This window comes from Toxorhynchites rutilus, chromosome 3, assembly GCF_029784135.1.
Source record: "Toxorhynchites rutilus septentrionalis strain SRP chromosome 3, ASM2978413v1, whole genome shotgun sequence".
NCBI lineage: Eukaryota > Metazoa > Arthropoda > Insecta > Diptera > Culicidae > Toxorhynchites > Toxorhynchites rutilus.
Genome location: NC_073746.1, coordinates 69,811,692 through 69,832,058, shown reverse-complemented (window position 1 = coordinate 69,832,058; position 20,367 = coordinate 69,811,692). Strand labels below are relative to the sequence as shown.

The following is a 20,367-nucleotide window of genomic DNA, read 5'->3' as shown; positions in this document are numbered from 1 at the left end:
TTGACGATTATTGTTTTATGATTCTTTCTTGTCCTCTCAGAACAATAAATGCTCCGACAATACATGCATCGACATGTTCACCCGTAACCAGCGTTGCCAATGTTCCAGTTTAAACTGGATTCTTCCAGTTTTTTTTTCTCGTTCCAGTCATCCAGTTGAACCCTAAAATCTTCCAGTTTTTTGGAATTTCGTCCAGTTTTATCCAGCTTTTTCATATGTGTGCCATTTTATATAAAATAAATTTACAATGGCAAATATTATCTGTCCCTCCCTCTTCCTATTACTTATGTAATTTTATTTTATTACATTTATCATTCCACCTTGGATCGATCTCTCTTTTCTACAACAGGCGAGGTTGTAATTCGGTTTTTCCCATTTTGTTCAATTGGTCGGTGTTTTGTCGAAAGTTCCAAAACGAAGAGCTTTCCCGAATGGTGGAAACTTATCAAACTATTTTAAAAACAGGGTATAACTCAATTGTTAATTTTTTTTAACAGCCTACCCAAGAATAAATGTGCTACACTGTGTTTCAATTTATATAAATATCGGATGTTCCAAACCATTCTAAAGTTCAAACCAATTGATCTACCATTCCACTCGCGACTGGTACAATGTCCATAGAAAGAGAACTTACCCAAAATAGTTCATAGAGTCCGCGAGCTATGCAGGTTCTGAGTTTATATAACCATCAGATGTTATAGATCCTCTAAAACATTCTGAAGTTCAGAAGGTCATAGAGTAAATGGTTTCCATTGACTTTAATTGATATAAATATGAAACCCAAGTATCCTTGCATCCGTTTAGAACAAATGAATATTAGTTTTTCATAGTCACTCGAAGAAGTTTTTATTCTAAATATAACTAATTTAATTAATGCAAACAAACTCCCTAAATAGCTGATAGCTAAAATGCATAAAATGCATGTGAACCATAGTGTATATTATGCAAGAAAGCATACTATGCATATTTTTTCAAAAGTACTTTCTCGAGCTAGAGTAAATATTTAAGGGTCCCTATCTATATTGATCTTGATACCGAAATTAGGTTTGTACAACCCTAATATAAGATGTAAATTAGCAATGAATAATACAAAAAAATAAATAAGAAAGATAGCTTCTCAAAACCAAAATTTAATAACTTCAATACCAAAGAAATACTTTAGCAACGTTGTTTGTGGTTATTTGAGTATTGAAATAACATTATGAGAAGTTGTTTATGATTTTTTTTGGTACTAAACCCTGATCTCATGCTGATCCGTGCCTTTTTGAGGTATCGAACTATACGCTACGCTCTTCTATCAGCGATTTGATGGATTTTATGAAGCGATAAATACGAAACTCTTCAAGTTTTGCCCAAATAAAACCATCCCTCAAATATTGTTTCACAGTAATTACAGTTACAGTTTTATGAACTACATATAAACACTACACGAAGCATAAAAAAAATCTATTTCTCAAGCATTGAAGTGAGTAAAAAAATCAATTTAGATAAATCGTAGCCAGTCTTCTTAAAATAAAGGTTTTACAGAATCCAGTTTTTTTAAAGCAATCTTCCAGTTTTTTTCAAAAATATTATTGGCAACCCTGCCCGTAACAGTGTAATACGTTAAAACGCACGCACGTACACACACAAAAATATCCATATATCGATGGCTTGAAGCAATTAAATATGCACACACTTATCTCCGTTTCGCGCTCTTCTCAACCGAAGCCTTTTTTGTTAATATTGTCGGTCTAAATCGGCTTAGCTGTCATCCTTTGTGGAGAGAGTTTTGCTACTGTCATGCAAAACCAAATCACAGACAAAATTCCAGGACATTTTTTTCTTGGTGAGCTGACGATAGCCTAGCTTGATGATTCCCCACACAATTGTGTAGCTCAGAATTTAAATGCAATGGCGTCAGTTTGATGCAATTATTTCAGTGCTAGAGACATCAGCGAGTCAGTAATTTGGTCGCGTCCACATCTCCATCCGAAACTAAGACACGTGAGACTTTAAACTTCTTTAGTTTATTCGTCTCTTACCTTCAAAACGTTCCTTAGAAAATTTTACTTTTTCCTCGTATTACTTCTCCACTCCTCACCGTCCAGCACGCCCAGCAACGTTGTTGTTCAGTCGGTGTCCTCACGAAGAATGAAAGTTTGCCTCAGCGAGATCCACTGTTTATACTCTAGGCAAATATTCCCCTCCGTTCTTTTTCTTTTCCTTTGTTCACGGAGACTTTTACGATTTTCCCTTCGTTGCTCGTCCGTAAGTTGCTCGTTATTGATAGCTCTGTTCGGGAAAGCACACAAATGGACAGAACAAATGTATGGGAAAATGGGAACGCTTATAGTTTTCATAAATTTTAACCATTTATACACTATGGGATTCTAATGTATAGCATATCAAACAAATCTTAGGGAATTTTCGATTCATTTGGTATGTAAGCCGTTCTCTGATTTGGCACCCTTAATGAAAGACGTAGTTCTACGTCAAAAAAGGATCGCCAGATGTGTTGATAAGAGCAGAACTCGAGGAAGGAATTATCCGATTTAGGGCTGTCTTCATTCTATCATATTTTCTCTATAAATCATTTATTCCATGTAACGGAGAAACATGTTATTTACATGTGGTTGAAAAATGTTGAACGAGAATTGTGTCTGAAAATAATCTGATATTATAATGATGAGTTTTGTTAGAAATAATAGGCATTTTATAATAAAAACTAAACTCAACGGGGACGAATAGAAGATCGATCAATGAACAGTTCTGCGATTGGACCCATGAACTTGCTCATAGTAAGAAAACGTGAATGTTTGAAGGTATTGATAACACAAAACAAATTTTGGGCGGCACGAAGTTTGCCGGGTCAGCTAGTAATGAAATAAAATTAGCATCTCATCTTGTTTCAAGTGCAATGACACGAATGAAAAGTTCCCTCTTTGACTTCTGCTTTACTTTAATTAGCAGTAATTGTGATTAGATTTGAGACGCCGTAGTCACACAGATTTTCTAAATTTGAATAGGCACTGTTGTGCGAAACATATCTTTCCATTTTACTCAAATTTTAGAAACATATACTTCATAGTTCATAAAGCCTTTTGTTATGTAAACGTTACAGATTCGCAAAAACTCCAAACTGCTGTACGGCAAGCGGACCGTTCTGACCGATGGCCGGCGCAAATCCATCCCCCCGGCGAGCAACTGTGATAGCTTCCAGTCGTACGGCAGCACACCAACACTGGCCGGCAGCGAGCCGGGTAGCAAAACCATCGAGGATGAAATCAAGGTCCTGCGGCAGCTTCTCATCGCGCGGGACGAAGAAATCAGCAAGCTGAAGCGCGAAATCGACAAGTTAAAGGTGGGTAGCGCGTATTGTGGTTATCGATGGTTGGCTAAGTGGCCGGGGCGCACTTCGTTCGTGGGTGTGAATGAACTTCGAACGAAAACATTGCCCGAAAGCATTTTTAGCAGAGCATGGCTGTGAAGCATTAAACTAAACAATTCCGGATTTTTCTCGAAAAAAATATTTGCACAATTGATTGTGCGAAGTTAATGCTTCGTATGGTGTGTTTGTGTGAACAATCTTATCATTTGGACCGCTTGAGTCACCAATTGAGGACGATTCAGGAAGTGTGGAGTGTGTCGATTGTGTTGATCAACAGAGCGATGTTTGATGTTAATGTTTAAATGTGTGACTACACGCTTACAAACAGTGCATTCAACTTCGTCTCCAGATAGTAAAAACACTATCACTTCTTACCGGCGATTGCGATCAAGATCGCCGCTGAATTCATAATCATACACGAATGATGATGAACTGCGTGCGTTCGCGCTTTATCAAGGTCCATTTGGCGGCGTTTTGAACTCTAGTGCAAATTGTCGCGTGCGGAGAATGATTAATTCCATTTCCAAGCGGAATTGAGGTTTATGACGTTTTTGTTTATGTTTTATGCTTGTTTTTAGAGTGTGCTCCAGCAAACGACGGTTACCAGCATGAACCGCTCGCCACCGGGCGGTTCTACGCAGACGCCGAATTCCAAAGTACCCCGTGTGCTGGAAGGCGACCTGCTGTCCAGTATTCAGACCAACTATGTGATGGCCGGACAGCAGCTGCCAATGTCCGAGCTGTACGGCATCTCGGGGAAGGGATTCAAACTGGCGCACAATAGCAACGGCACCACCAGCAACGGTTCCTTCAACAACAAGGGAGCTACCCTGATGGCCATGAAGAAGCAGGGCGTCTCGGGTGAGAGCTGCGAACTGATGGGTAGCCACTCGGACATTAAAATTCCAAAGTACGACAAAGATTATAGGTAAGATCGAGGATGAAACCAGCAGCGGCGGAACGACGCATAAAGCTAGATAATAAAATCGAGTGCTTCCGTTTTGCAGCTCGAAACAGCTCATCAAGGACGCGATTTTGGAGAATGACTTCTTCAAGAACATTGACTCGCTGCAAATACGCGAAATTGTCGACTCGATGTACAGTCGCGAGTTCCGCAGCGGTGAGTATGTGATTCACGAGGGACAGGCTGGGTCGCATCTGTACGTTTCGGCCGTCGGTGAGTTTGAGGTGTTGAAAGACGGTAAATCGCTCGGATTCATGGGCTCTGGGAAGGCATTCGGGGAGCTGGCCATCCTGTACAACTGCACCCGGACGGCATCCATCAGAGGTGAGAAGGGCTTGGATGAGTAGTGAAGAGTGACATTGGAAGTTGGCCTTGTTTTCGTTGCAGCTCTGAACGATTCCCGGGTGTGGGTTTTGGATCGGCGAGTATTCCAGCAAATAATGATGCGCACCGGTATGCAGCGGATAGAGGAAAACGTCAACTTCCTCCGGTCAGTTCCTCTGCTGAAGAATCTGAGTAATGACGTACTTACCAAGATTGCTGACGTGCTGGAAGTGGTGAGTGGATGGAAATACTAATTGGTGAGCAAAGCGTGTGTATACATTAACAATCTCCGGCAGGAATTTTACCCAGTTGGAGCGTACATCATCCGCCAGGGAGAGGCCGGCGACACATTTTTCCTAATCAGCCAAGGCACCGTGAAAGTCACCCAACGCTTCCCAGGTAAGCTAGAATTGTGGTAATAGTTAATCGTATGCACCACACGTGTCTTATCTTCTCTTTTGTTACATTGAAGGTCGTTCCGCCGAAGAGGAGATAAGAATTCTTGGCCGGGGAGAATACTTCGGCGAGAAGGCGCTCATTAAGGAAGACAAACGAACGGCGAATATAATTGCTATGTCACCGGGAGTGGAGTGCCTCACACTTGACCGGGAGTCCTTCACGAAACACATCGGGGACCTGTGCGAGCTGCACCAGAAGGATTATGGCGATGAGGAGCGCGTGTCGGCGTTCCGCAGCTTGGCAAATAAACCGCCGGCTGCGTTGGATGCTGCGAAGCAGGGTATGTGTTTTTTTTTGTTTTGTTTGCGTTATCCTATTTCTATTCGTTCGATTATAGAACTTATGGACGTGGAATTCTCGCAACTGGAGACTGTTGGAACCCTCGGGGTGGGCGGATTCGGCCGGGTGGAGTTAGTCAAGTTGGAGCGCAATGGCGTTGTGCAGGTGTATGCTCTCAAGTGCATGAAGAAGAAACATATTGTGGATACTCGGCAACAGGAGCACGTGTATAGCGAGCGGAAGATTATGCTCGCGTGTCTCAGCCCTTTCATCTGTCGGTTGTACCGAACGTACCGAGACGATAAGTATGTGTATATGCTGCTGGAAGCCTGTATGGGGGGCGAGGTTTGGACGATACTCAGGGATAGGACACATTTTGACGATGGGACGGCTAAATTCATCGTGGGATGTGTTTTGAAGGCATTTGAGTTCCTACACGCGAGAGGTATCGTCTACAGAGATCTGAAGCCGGAGAATTTACTGCTTGACTCCAAGGGCTATGTGAAATTGGTAATAATCGCGTGCAATTGCTGGTCGTAGCGTACAATCATTACTTTTATTTCATAGGTCGACTTCGGATTCGCCAAATTTATTGGTTACAGTAGTAAAACTTGGACTTTCTGTGGCACGCCCGAGTATGTGGCGCCAGAAATTGTTTTGAATCGAGGTCATGACCGATCCGTAGACTATTGGGCGCTTGGCGTGTTAATCCACGAGTTGCTGACTGGCATGTAAGTTTTTTTTTGGATAAATTCCTGAACAAGTTGAAGTTTTTACTTTTTCTCGTGACCGAGTGATTATCGTTACACATGTCGTGCCGGATGCTTCAGGATCGATTTCCGTTCTGTCTGGAAGATTTTTGTTAAATAAATTTCGTTTGGTTAGCACGTATGTTCACAAACTCTCCATCTCGCTTCAAGTAAATAGACTCCTTTTCGCTTTCTAATACATGATCTTCGTATATGTACCGCTTCTCTCACCACCAGCTTAGTGTCGAAAGGGCTGTACTTCCTATGATACAAAGATCTTCGGTTAAACTAGTAATATTCAACTTGAATCACCAAGCCTTTGGGGAAGGTTTTTATTCGACTGATTCAGCACTATTCATCTCGGAATTGACAGTCGACACTGTCCTGAAGACATAACCGTTGGTGTTTGGAAATACAAACTTACATATGAATTACTGTTACTATTGATAAATCCACGAACATGTGGTCTGGCGTTGTCCTGCTGTAAAATTATCTTGTCGTGTGTATTCTCCCTTTACGGTTTTCCCCCAGATCTTGGTTCAACGTATTTATTGTGGTCGGTACCGTTCCCCAGTTATAGTTTCAGACAATATGTGCTTCCAATTGTGTGTTTTGATAATTTTTTCGGTGGCTTTTCATGTCCTTTGTCATGCGAATCATTGCTTATGCATAGTTTGAACTTCTTTTTTACATGCTTACCAATGGAATCGACAATATTCAACGAACAAACATTGACCGTCAGCTGCATTTTTTTTTAAATCTATATATATATATATATATATATATATATATATATATATATATATATATATATATATATATATATATGGATTTCTGTCTGTCTGTCTGATTCTTATGGATTCGGAAACTACTGAACCGATCAACATGAAAATTGGTATGTAGGGGTTTTTGGGGCCGGGGAAGGTTTTCGTGATAGTTTGAGACCCATCCCCCTCTCTAAGGGGGGGCTGCCATACTAATGAAACACAAATTCCTGCACTACTCGAGAATTATTCAAGCAAATGAAACCAAATTAGGCATATTGAGGTTTTGTAGCTGCAATACAATTTGTATTGCAGAGGGAGGATGCCATACAAATGAAACACAAACTTCTGCATAACTCGAGAACTAATCAAGCAAATTGGGCCAAATTTAAGATGTGAGGGTTTTTGGGTATGAGAAATGTTTCTATAATGGTATGACACCCTTTCCTACTCTGGAATGGAGAGGGGGTCCCATAAAAATATTACGCATATTTCAACCATAAATATTCTAACCAAACATGACAATTGAAAATTTTCGGAAAACTCTGAAGGAAAAAGGGAAAATTCGGAAAATTATATTCCCATATGTTCTACAATTACATAGTGACAAGTGCTGTTAGTCCATCTGATGTTTGCGCTAGCGAAATTGATCTTTGTTCGAAACTGGAAATGGATTTCAATGAGATGGAACGCACTCCTATATCTTCTTCTATCTATACCAATAAAAAAGTATCGCCGGATGTGTTGATGAGAGCAAAACTCGAGGAAGGAATTGTCCGATTTAGGGCTGTTTTTATTCTATCATATTTTCTGTATGAAACATTTATTCCATGTAACGGAGAAACATGTTATTTGCAAGTGGTTGAAAAATCTTGAACGAGAATTGTGTCTGAAAAAAAAAATGATATTATAATGTTGAGTTTTGTTAGAAACACTAGGAATTTTATAGTAAAAGGTAAATTCAACGGGGTCGAATAGAAGATCAATCGATAAACAGTTCTGCGAATGGACCCATGAACTTCCTCATAGTAAGAAAACGTGGATGTTTGAAAGTCTTGATAACAAAACACAAATTTTGGGCGGAACGAAGTTTGCCGAGTCAGCTAGTTATGCAACAAAATTTCCGGCAAATGGCGTTCTTTCGGTACAAATTGTAACATTTTCAATGCGATAAAATGTTGGTTGTTTACATTTCAATCGAATTTACTCACCAATTACAACTGTTCTATGTTTTTTTTGAATGTTCATACAATTGTCTGATAGTCATTCATAGGTAACATAGATTTATTAAAACAAAGTCCACTAAAGGTACACAAATGCCTTTTTTCCTTACAAATGTCCATTTTTCGATTTATGGTCGATTTGTGGCCAAGTATAATGACTCTCCCAAGGAAAAAAAACAGCAATTTCTATATTTATCAATGTAGCACTCCAATTATACTGCTTATTATTTCTGCAATTATTCGAAAAAAACTTTTTAACTACTGGACCGATTTAGGTCATCGACAAATCAAACTAAAGCCAATTACCTTGTCTTTTTTGGAAAAAAAAGCAGCATTTGCAAACAATTGAATTTTGTTCTCGTGATCATTGATTGTTTTTGATTTCTATAGTTTACATGGTCTCGAGACCAAAGGCGCAATCTTTTTTATGTATCTTTTCCTGAAAGCTGAGGTTTTTTTTACATAACATATCGGATAATCAGAGATGTATTATTTTTCGTTTCAAAGTTATGATTTTTCAAAGAAAAGATGTTTTCAGTCTTCGTCAAATATTCCTATGCGACTAGACTAGATCTATATGACTAGAATCCAACTTTTTCACAAGTGTACTATTTTTCCAAAGAAGAATAGCTCACTGACTACAATTCAATATGTAGATTATCTGAATCAGTTTAGTAGTTTTGATTTTTTGAAAAAAAGGTGAAAATGATTTTGCGGACCATCGGTTGACTTTGAAAAAATCGTAATTCCGAAAAAAGAACACATATTTGATTTTCGGATATGTTATGTGAAAAATCATAAAGAGTCCTTTCAAGAAAAAATATAAAAAATATATAGCACCCTTGGTCCCGAGACCATGTAAACTATAAAAAAAAAACAAATGCAATCAATAATTACGAAAAATAAATTCCAATTTTTGATTCTAAAGGTAATTTCATAATGTCGCTATCATTATTAATTATTGATTAATGTCCTTATTGACGAAAACCTCAAGCAATATATTTTAACAATCTTTTCTTAGTCCCAATTTATTATCACTCTGGAAATTTTTCAAAGCGAGAAAAAGGTGGTAATCCTTTGTTGCCAGGTCCGGACTAAATGGTGGATGCATTAAAACATCCCAATCAAGCTTTCGGAATTGTGTGGCCTTGCGTTGTCCTGATGGAACATAACACCTCTTCTGTCGCTTGAGATTCAAATGCAGCGTTTGTTCTAAGGACTATCTGGAGAGGGAAATTTATGTAATTTAAGCTTCACCTGTTTTCTACTAATCTATATACAGGGCGGACTCGATTTTATATAGTATCCGATCTCTTTTCACTGCATATAATCAAATCCTGTATATAATCGAGTCAAAAAATATTTTTTTATTTGTTTTTTATTCATATACTAGACTCCCCCGGCGGGGGAAGAGAATCTAACCACCATAGAATCTAAAACCTCCACAGGGCAAATTTGATTTCATTTGTTGATTAATTCACGAGTAATGCAGAAATTTTAGTTTCATTTGAATGATAGTCCTCCCTTAGAGAGGGGGGAGGAGTATCTAACCACCTTGAAAACATTTATTGCACCCTAACCTCCACATGACTAATTTGTTTCCATTTGCTAGATTAATTCTCGAGTAATGTTGAAATTTGTGTTTCATTTGTATGGCAGACCCCCCCCCACTCCCCTAAGTGAAGGGGGAGGAGTATCTTACTACCATGAAATCATTTATTGCACCCTAAAACCTCCACATGCCAAATTTGGTTACATTCACTTGATTAATTCTCGAATAATGTAGAAAATTGTGTTTCATTTGTATAGCAGCTCCCCCTTAGAGAGGGGGGAGGGGTCTCAAACTATCATAAGAACCTTCCCCGACCCCAAAATCCACTACATACCAATTTTCGTGTCGATCGGTTCTGTATATATATATATAAATATATATATATATATATATATATATATATATATATATATATATATATATATATATATATTAAGTTTTTGTTGTTTTTTCGTTTTGAAGTAGAATTTAGTTTTTGAGTCATCCCCTTAAAGTCATAAAATACCTTTCTCATATAAAACATCCGAATTCTTTCAGGTGGCGATAGAGGATTATATTTGATGAAAAAAAATCCTTCTACACATATGTTCGAACTTCAACAATGACAGAGTTATTGAACTTCGGACTCTGCCTTAATATGGCTCCAATTAAAAAATTATGCTACGTAGAACAATTCTGTTGCTGCCATTTGAAGGATGAGAAAATTTTATACAGAATACAGTTGCGAAACTTCCTAAGTTAGTGGTTTTAAGTGGTTATTCTTAATTTTATCCAAAAATGCATGATAAACTTAAACGTTTCTATCAACCGAATTTAAGCTCTCTATCCGCTCTACAATTTGTCCTTTTATACCCAACTTCTATCTTATTTAATTTCGCTGCAGTATCATTTTAAACAAATCCTGGTGTATCTTCACCTAAAATCTACCAATACCACTATTTTTACTTCACTGTACTCATAAAAGCCAATTAACTTTCACTTTAACGTTGAAATATTTCAATCTCGCTTGAAATATGTCACATTTGGAATTTTAAAAAAATATATATTTATTCGAACTGTATATTAAAATTGTATATAATCGATTCATATAGAATCGAGTCCGTATATAATCGAGTCTGTATATAATCGAGTCTGACCGGTATATAAAATGGAGTGGTGTTTGTCTTTCTGTCTTTCTGATTCTTATGGACTTGGAAACTACTGAACCGATTTGCACGAAAACTGGTATGTAGGGTTTAGGGGTTATGCTAGTTCGAGATATCTCCACCCTCTCTGAGAGCGGGGGGGGGGGGACTCTGCCATACAAATGATACATAAATTTCTGCATTACTCGAGAACTATTCAAGCCAATAGAACCAAATTTGGCGTGTGGACATTTTAGACAGCAATAAATGTTTCTATAGTGGTTCCAAATACCTACCCCCTCTCTTAGGCGAAGGAGGCTGCCATACAAATGAAACATAAACTTCTGCATAACCCTCATCAAGCAAATGGAGCCAAATTTGGGATATCAGGGTTTTTTGGGTGCGAGAAATGTTTCTATGTTGGTATGACGCCACTCCCGCCTATGGAAACGGAGAGGTACTACACATATATCAACCAAACATATTTCAACCAAACATGACAATTGAAAATTTTCGGAAAACTCTGACATATGATCAGGATGTGTGCTGTTCTCGCGAGGGCAAGAACCAGTCATCAATCAAGCATCTTCAACTGCTTCTCCGAAACCACATAATCCATCGGTCCTTTTCAAGGTTACCAAAACATTCTACTAAAAATTTTTTTCTAAAAATTGGATGCACTTCAAAATTATATTCGAGGTTATAAACAAGTGATCTAGATAAAAAAAAAACAGGAAGTGGGTTATATCTATGGTATAACCGCAAGGCTGCCGTAGGACTATCGTTGATTTAGAGATCATTTGTATGAAATTGAATCTGAATTCATTCTGAATGAATGAATATTTGGAGAACTTCGAAAACGAGAGCGTTACGTTGGAGGCACAAGGTTTTATGCATCCAATATTGAATACGGAAATATCCTACTGATGGGAAAGAATAATCTTCTGAAGCTATCCTGTTGATTGCGATTGATTGAAAAATCACAAAACCTAATGTATTTGGTCACAGTGTTACATGGATAGAAAACATTAAAATAAACTCTTTCATATGAATGTAATTTTAAATTCCCAGAGGAACTGGCAGATTATTTTCAGTAACGATTAGATATTTCCACATTTTCCTCGATACTGGAAGCCCACCAGTGGTTAATGCTAACTCGATAACCATCTGTTAATAGCACTTGATTGAAACATATTTGGTCACAGTGTTACATGGATAGTGTCCGCTACGGACCTTCCGTTGTCCGATCACGGATCCTCGTCTTGACGCGACGGTATCGGGGGAGAATTCCCGGCGGTGGGACAGCGACTGATGCTGTATCAACTTGTTGGTGAGGCGGGGAATTCCCAACGGTGGGGCAGCAACTCAGACTGCAACGGTGAGCGGTGAAGCGGGAGAACGGTGGAAAACTTTACTATTACTCTGAGCCTTGAGAAAGGCTTTGGTTGGGGTCGGCTCGACACTGCAGAGAAAAAGACTCGTGGCAACAATTCACTTGTTTTATTTGATCTTTCTGGTACAGAGTTTGAGATGAGAATGATATTTTTCTAGGAATAGCACTGGTATTTATACCACTTGTTGGATAGCGTGGGTATGACGTCGAAGTGTTGCTGAGTTCGGATTGTTGGCTCCACCCATATTGCGTTGGACGCAACATACCGGCCACCAATGGAATCGTGATTCCATTCAATAATCTTCGCTGGACGAACATGTGGAGAATTGTAGACCTGATGCTCCTTGGTTGGTAGCGGGGGGATTTACTGCAGCTGACTCGTTGCAGGGAAGAACGCAGATCTTCACAACAGGTCTGTCGAATATAGCACCGGACGATGTTTTGACCTTCACGACACGCACGATTCCATCGGCGCCAGGATGCGTAGAGATAATGCGTCCCACAATCCATTTTAGTGGGGGCAAATTGTCGTCTTTCAGCAGAACTAGTTGACCAGCCAAAACATTCGGTTGCCGAATAAAATGCTTTGTACGCTGCTGGAGTTGCTGGAGATAATCAGTGGACCAGAGCTTCCAGAATAGTTGCAGCTTTCTCTGAATCGCTTGCCATAAGGATAATCGGTTCACTGGAACTTCGGCCAGGTCGGGCTCCGGGATTGATTGGAGTGCTGATCCGACCAGAAAGTGTCCAGGAGTGAGGACTGCCAAGTCATTAGGGTCTTCAGACAGGGCAGTCAGAGGTCGGGAATTGAGACAACTCTCAATTTGGGTCAAAACCGTTTGCATTGCTTCGGCGGTAAGAGCTTCTAAGCCGACAACTCTTCGTAGATGGTGCTTTAATGATTTTACCGCCGCCTCCCACAGACCTCCAAACGTGGGAGCGCGAGCCGGGATGAAATTAAATTGTATACCGATTTCGGCGCATAGTGAAGATACTGTGTGCTGATGTTGTTGATCGTTGAACTGCCTGAGAAGAGTTTTCAACTCCTTCTCGGCTCCGGTGAAGTTGGTAGCGTTGTCACAGAATATGGTTCGTGGTCTTCCACGTCGAGCCACGAACCGCTTCAACGCTGCGATGAATCCTTCGGTGGTGAGGTCGCTGACCATCTCGATGTGAATTGCTTTTGTTGTCATGCAAACGAACAGTGCTATGTACGATTTGACCATGGGAGCTGCTCTGCTACTTCTGCCTGGTATCTTCAAATTGATTGGACCACAAAAATCGACGCCGGTGTTGAGAAATGCACGGGATTGTGTCACCCGTACACTCGGAAGCTGACCCATCAGCTGTTGTTGTAGTTCAGGTTTGGTGCGGAAGCATTGTATGCACGTTCGTACAACCTTCCGTGCCAGGTTACGGAGATTGAGCGGCCAGAAACGCTCTCGGATGTGTGCCATCATCAATCGAGGGCCAGCGTGGAGTAACTGCTTGTGTGCGGATGCGATCAGGAGCGCGGTGAAAAGATGGTCAGCTGGTAGGACGACTGGATGTTTCTTCTCGAAGGTGTGGAGTGAGTGGCTCAACCGGCCACCGACGCGGAGTATACCATCTTGAAAAACGGGTTCAATCTTCGGAGGGATGACCGCTTGAGATCAGCGCTTCTGCCAGCGCAAATTGAGCTTATTTCACTACTGAAGTTTTCTCTCTGGACAACTTGAACGAGGCCCATGAGAGCTTGGTGAAATTCTTCAGCAGTTATGTAACGTGTTGAGTTCAGTGGCTTCCTCTGATTCTTCGATTTGCATTGCTGTACGAATCGGCGACACCATGCTGCTATTCGCACCAGCTTGGTGAGAGATGAGTAGCGTTGGAATAGCGTTTGATCGACGAGTAATTGGTGGGCAATCGCTGCTGTCTTCTTGATGGATTTCTCCTCAAGGATGTCGGTTGACACTGGATGGCAAGGAATGGACATGCTCGGCCACTCATCTGCTTCGGATGTTAGCCAAGGTGGACCTTTCCACCACAAGGTTGTGCGGAACAAATCGCTGGAACTGATGCCTCTGGAGATTATGTCTGCTGGGTTATCCAGTCCGGGAACGTGATTCCAAGGATGACCTTCGGTGAGACGCTGTACCTCTGCGATGCGGTTGGATACAAACGTCTGGTACTTGGATGGGGAATTTTTCAACCAGTGAAGCGTAATCATAGAATCAGACCAAAAGAAAGCGTTAGGGTTTATATTCAAAGCGTGCACTGTCTGACTATAAAGCTGACTGAGGAGCAATGCTGAGCAGAGCTCCAGCCGTGGAATTGTTAAGGATTTCACTGGAGCAACACGAGATTTTGCTATGAGCAAGCGGACGGTTACTCTGCCACCCGCTCCAATACTTCTAACGAAAATGCATGCACCGTATGCATATTCCGATGCGTCACAAAATCCGTGTAACTGGATGTTATTCCGTGAACCTGGAGCTTTAACCAGGCGAGTCACGGAAAATTTATTTAAGTTTTCTAAATCGTGGCGATATGTTTCCCAAGTCGATATAAAATTTTCCGGGAGTGTTTCGTCCCAAGAGAGGTTGGCTTTCCACAATTTTTGGACGAATATTTTTGCCTTTACCACAATTGGTCCAAGAATTCCGAGCGGATCGAAAAGTCTAGCCATCTCCGATACTACGATTCGTTTCGTGATTGGGCGATCGTGGGTGGATTCAGGAACTTTGAAACGAAAAGTATCGGAGACAGGATGCCACAATAAGCCAAGTGTACTGATAGAGTCGTTGAGTGTGTCATCGATTTCCAAAATCGATCGTTCTTCTTTCAAATCGTGAGGAATGTGTGACAGAATTTCAGAGGAGTTTGATGCCCATTTACGGAGCTCAAAGCCTGCACTGCTACAAATTTTCTGTAGTTGTGTATAAATTTCGAGTGCTTTCTCAACTGTGTCTGCGCCACTATGCAGATCGTCTATGTAGAAATCCTTCCCTAATTTTGCAGCAGGGTCGTTACACTCTTTGGAGTGTAAAACAGATAGCTGTTTGAGACAGCGGGTTGCCAAATACGGGGCACTAGCAGTGCCATATGTGACAGTCGTGAGTTCGAACTGTCGAATATCAGGGTCAGATTCATTCTGCCAATATATACGTTGGAGTGGTCTGTCATCAGGGTGTATCCAAATTTGTCGGTACATCTTGGTGATGTCCGCAACCAGGGCAATTTCATGTAATCGGATGCGTGTAATAATAGCGACTAGTGAATCTTGAATCGTTGGACCAACCATCAGACAATCGTTCAATGAAATTCCCGTTGATGACTTGCTTGATCCGTCGAAAACAACCCGACATTTAGTGGTAGTGCTAGTCGGTTTTATTACTGCGTGGTGTGGAAGATAAAACATGGGAGAACAAAGTATGTTTTCGGTGTTGTTGATCGGAATCATGTGCCCCAGCTCCATGTATCCCTGCATGAAACCGGAGTATTGCTCTTGTAGCGTGGGATTTTTAGCCAAACGTCGCTTCATCCAACAGAAACGGCGAATGGCGGTTGATGAAGAGTCGCCAAGTTGACTTATCATCGTCTCTTTCTTCGGCAGTCGGACAATGAATCGACCTGATTCATCCCTAGTGGTGGTTTCACTAAATAGTTTCTCGCAAGCTAATTCTTCTTTGGACAAATTTCGAAATTCATTACAGCTCTCTGTCTCCCAAAATTTTGCTAACTGGTTATCCAGCGATTCGGTAACACAAAGTAGGGCAATATCGCATGGTTCCGTGGATGAAACTTGATCTGCAACAGCACCACTTACAATCCAGCCAAATACTGTACGCTGTAGAACGGGTTGAGTACCGGTGGTAGGATCGCTGATGGAAATTCGTCCATCACACAATAGATGGAAAAAGAGTTGAGCACCGATAACCATGTCTACTTTCTGAGGTGAAGCAAAACATGGATCCGCAAGAACCAGATCCGAAGGAATATTCAACTGTGAGATATCGATTGGTCTAACAGGAAGATCATTCGTAATTTTCGGTAGTATGCTGAACGTTAATGTGTGGGAGTATGTAGAGTCGACTGAGCTGAATGTGGCTTCTGTGCAGTGAACACTTTTCACTGTGGAACCACCCATGCCTACGATGGTGGACGACTTCCGATTGCGTTTTAATCCTAGTAATTGCACAATGTTTTCTGTGATAAAGTTTGCTTCGGAACAAGAATCCAATAATGTACGAACAAATGCTGCTTTTCCTGAAGGTCCATAAACCTTTACAATTGCGGTGGAGAGAAGTACGGTGGAACAGGTATTTTCAATTGACTGGGCGGCGGTGAGAGCGTTGGTAGTTACGTGTGGTGGGGCAGTGAACTTGGGGTGCATCGAGGACGTTCCGTGTAAATTATTCTGAATTGGTGAGGACAGTTTCGTGAATGTAAGCGTCGGAGAGCGAGTTGTAGTTTCATTTCCGTTAGATTTGGTCGTGGTCTGATGTCTTGTCGAGGTCGTGTTCATAGTCGTTTGAGGGTACTGATCGTTTGATGGGGGAGAGTGTAAAAGGGTGTGGTGTCGGCCATTACATTTTCGGCAACATTTCGATGAGCAGTCGCGGCTCATGTGACTGGAACCGAGACAATTCCAGCAGAGATTATTCTTACGAACGATGTCTTGTTTCTGTCCTAGAGTCATACGTCTGAAGTTGTCACAGTCATATATTCGATGTACATTGTTGCATACCATACAATTAGTCGTCATAATAGTCGTGGGGGGTGTTGAATATGATACAGATGCGGTGTGGGCGAGTGAAAATCGTGCGTTTTCTTTCGAATTGGAGTTAGTCATTCCATTATTTAATGATAATAATATTCGAGCTTGTTCTTGTAGAAAATTTATAATTTCGGGGTAGGTGGGAATCTTACCTTTCTCTTTGCTTGTCAACCTTTCCCATTCTCTCAAAGTGTTCTTATCTAGGCGACCACATATCATATGAACAAGAAGAGAACTCCATGACTCAGTAGGTTCTCCTAAAGTCGTTAGAATTTTTACATGTCGTTCAAATTGATCGACTAATTTTAATATTGCGTTAGATGTCTCCTTCCTTATAGCTTCGATAGTGAAGAGAGACGCGATATGATTGCTGATTAATAAGCGTTTATTATCAAATCGACTTATTAATAGCTCCCAAGCGATTTTATAATTATCATCACTAATACTGATCGTATCCAGTAATTTCTTTACAGGATCTTTAAGCGCAGCGAATAAATAGTGGAATTTATCGATTGGTTTTAGGTTCTTATTATCATGGATGAGACTATCGTATGCATCACGGAATGGGATCCAATTATTAATATTTCCGTCGAACGTAGGCAAATCGATCTTCGGTAATCTAACCATAGTTGAAGTTGTATGCGTGGACTCATCCGGGGCAGCAGCACGTTGATCTACTCGATGTGATAACAAAAAAGTACGCAACCTGTAGTATTTTTCATCCATTTCTTCTCGCTCTTCGTTATAATCTGTCTCAGTTTTATCATCTAGAGAAATTTCTACTGAGATTGATGTGCTTAAATAACGCTCGTACAATTGATCCAATCGTAACAAACGAGACTCGAGTTGATCACGATCGGTTTCTTCGTCATATTCCTCAACAAACCTTTCTATCGCCAATATCAAATTTTTGGTAACGCTCAACGATTTTAAATTTTCTCTCAATTGCGTCATCTTGTACCCTCAGGGACGCTATGACTATTCCAAAAAGATTTTACACCAAAGTTCAAAATCTGTGATATGCTCAATGTTTCACTCCTGCTCTTAGCGAATTCCAAAAAACTCCTTACTGTACGGAATAATTGGAAAGGACTCACCAAAATATTCGTGCTGCCACACCCAAGCCACGCCACTTGTTCCGGAACGATGAAGCTGCCGTGTAGAAGAAACGTTGATTTGTTCTGCGGGTGCTGCTGCGACTATTTCACACACACACACACGTTTTAAATGATTTTATTTCTTTGGTTTTTTTGTGGTTCGTCTATTGGGATACGTTTTATTGTTCGTCACTGTATACTTTTATCACTTTCTTTGTTAACTATTGTATTGTTCGTGTCACTAATTGTCCTTTTGTTCACTGTTCTTTGTCGTATTGTTCACTGTACACAATGTGCTCTATTTGTTCTTTTTGAACACCACTTTGTGCACAACACAATGTACTTTTTCGTATTGTATACACAATTGCCAAGCGAGTCTCTCTACTGCAGGTGAGCGACATCCGGTTCGAAGGACCATAAGATGTCCGCTACGGACCTTCCGTTGTCCGATCACGGATCCTCGTCTTGACGCGAGGGTATCGGGGGAGAATTCCCGGCGGTGGGACAGCGACTGATGCTGTATCAACTTGTTGGTGAGGCGGGGAATTCCCAACGGTGGGGCAGCAACTCAGACTGCAACGGTGAGCGGTGAAGCGGGAGAACGGTGGAAAACTTTACTATTACTCTGAGCCTTGAGAAAGGCTTTGGTTGGGGTCGGCTCGACACTGCAGAGAAAAAGACTCGTGGCAACAATTCACTTGTTTTATTTGATCTTTCTGGTACAGAGTTTGAGATGAGAATGATATTTTTCTAGGAATAGCACTGGTATTTATACCACTTGTTGGATAGCGTGGGTATGACGTCGAAGTGTTGCTGAGTTCGGATTGTTGGCTCCACCCATATTGCGTTGGACGCAACAGATAGAAAACATTCAAATAAACTCTTTCACATGAATGTATTTTTAAATTCCTAGAGGAACTGGCAGATTATTTTCCGGATCTTTCTCGATCCAAACGGAAAGAATTCCGTGTGTGTATGTGTGTGTGTGTAGCGGCTGCTTCGAGATCTTCCCGGGGAACCGTTTGTAGCATCACTCTCCTCCTGATGGATTCCCTTCTGGCCTAAGGTGCACAAACAGGCTCTTGGTGACACCGTTCATCAGCGCTTTCATGATAAACGAAGAGCTTCACCACAACAGCGACAACATGCTCCAATCGCTGTTCAATTAGAACTGAGTGGATTTCCGAGCGGCGCTCGCTTATATACCGATTGGTGATTTCAATAGCCTATTTTGAAAGCAAATTTAAGACTATTGAAACAAGTTTTTGGATCAGAAAGTAACAAGTATAGAACGCGTAGACATTTTATCTTTCGAATGAAGTGTTTATCATACCATTTCGTTCAGTTGTTTAGGAGTTATTAACACTCAAAATCTCGGTCTCCGGCGTAACGCTTTCGTTTTCGAAACTTTGATTTTACACCCCGGTATAGAAATGAAAGACGTAGTCCTACGTCAAAAATCGTAGCCCTACATCAATAATGCGTGTCTTGGTCATAATCCCTATATTTTTCTAGTTCGATGCACGGTCGAAGACGACAGTTGCTTGCGACATATCGAATGGAGAAGTTTTGCTTCCGCTTGGACTCACAGGTTACTCTTTTTGTCGTTGTGGCTTCCGGCCTTCACTTTCCCTCAACGGATGATTTTGACGGAAATTTTCTGTGTTTCGACAGATCTAATTGCAGATTTAGGTTGACACGGTTGACACCTGGTTCAATGGAGGGCCTGAAGTATCGACTGGAATTGGGCTTAGATTTGGTCGCGATCTGGACTTGAAACTATCGTATTATCAGATTCTTGTCGAGTGTCTAGTTGAGTTAAGATGTATTCCTAAATTCAAAGCTCTATTTGAGTTAAGATGTATTCCTAAATTCAAAGCTAATAGTGCCATAGGAACTGGGTATAATTCCTGATCAGTCAAGCTTTTCTCTCGAGTGGAAATTTTATGGACATTACTTGGAATAAATGATGGACTTGAAGCATATACTGGAATTAGGTGGGGCGCGAGGAAAATTTAAAAGGGTTGCTCATCTTCTTTGCATGCCATTTTTATTACTGAAGTGCAATTGTTAAAATTAAAACAATGGCATCATTCTGCACGTGCTCCCGTGGCCGAGTGGTTAGCGTCATAACTAACATGCCGGGTGTTCGGGTTCGATTCCCGTTCTGGTCGGGGGAATTTTTCGTCAAAGAAATTTCCTCCGACTTGCACTGTGATCACGCGTATTCTAGAGCTTGTCATTCAGAATGCATTCAAGGCGTGTTATTTGGCATAGAAATCTCAACTAAGTACTAATAAAAAATGACGT

At 40.9% G+C, this 20,367-nt stretch overlaps 1 protein-coding gene across 4 annotated transcripts in view; it reads left to right on the top strand.

Annotated features, from left to right (window-relative positions):
- LOC129775447 (cGMP-dependent protein kinase, isozyme 1) overlaps nt 1–20,367 on the top strand; it is a 116,205-nt gene that overhangs the window by 91,580 nt on the left and 4,258 nt on the right. For 3 of the 4 annotated variants that reach the window (XM_055780205.1, XM_055780207.1, XM_055780206.1), the window contains 7 exons: nt 3,104–3,343; nt 3,949–4,298; nt 4,378–4,658; nt 4,722–4,891; nt 4,955–5,057; nt 5,131–5,906; nt 5,964–6,127. In XM_055780205.1, the coding sequence (XP_055636180.1) occupies nt 3,104–3,343; nt 3,949–4,298; nt 4,378–4,658; nt 4,722–4,891; nt 4,955–5,057; nt 5,131–5,906; nt 5,964–6,127 (2,084 nt within the window). The remainder of the gene's footprint in view (nt 1–3,103; nt 3,344–3,948; nt 4,299–4,377; nt 4,659–4,721; nt 4,892–4,954; nt 5,058–5,130; nt 5,907–5,963; nt 6,128–20,367) is intronic. The other variant, XM_055780209.1, reaches the window with a different exon arrangement.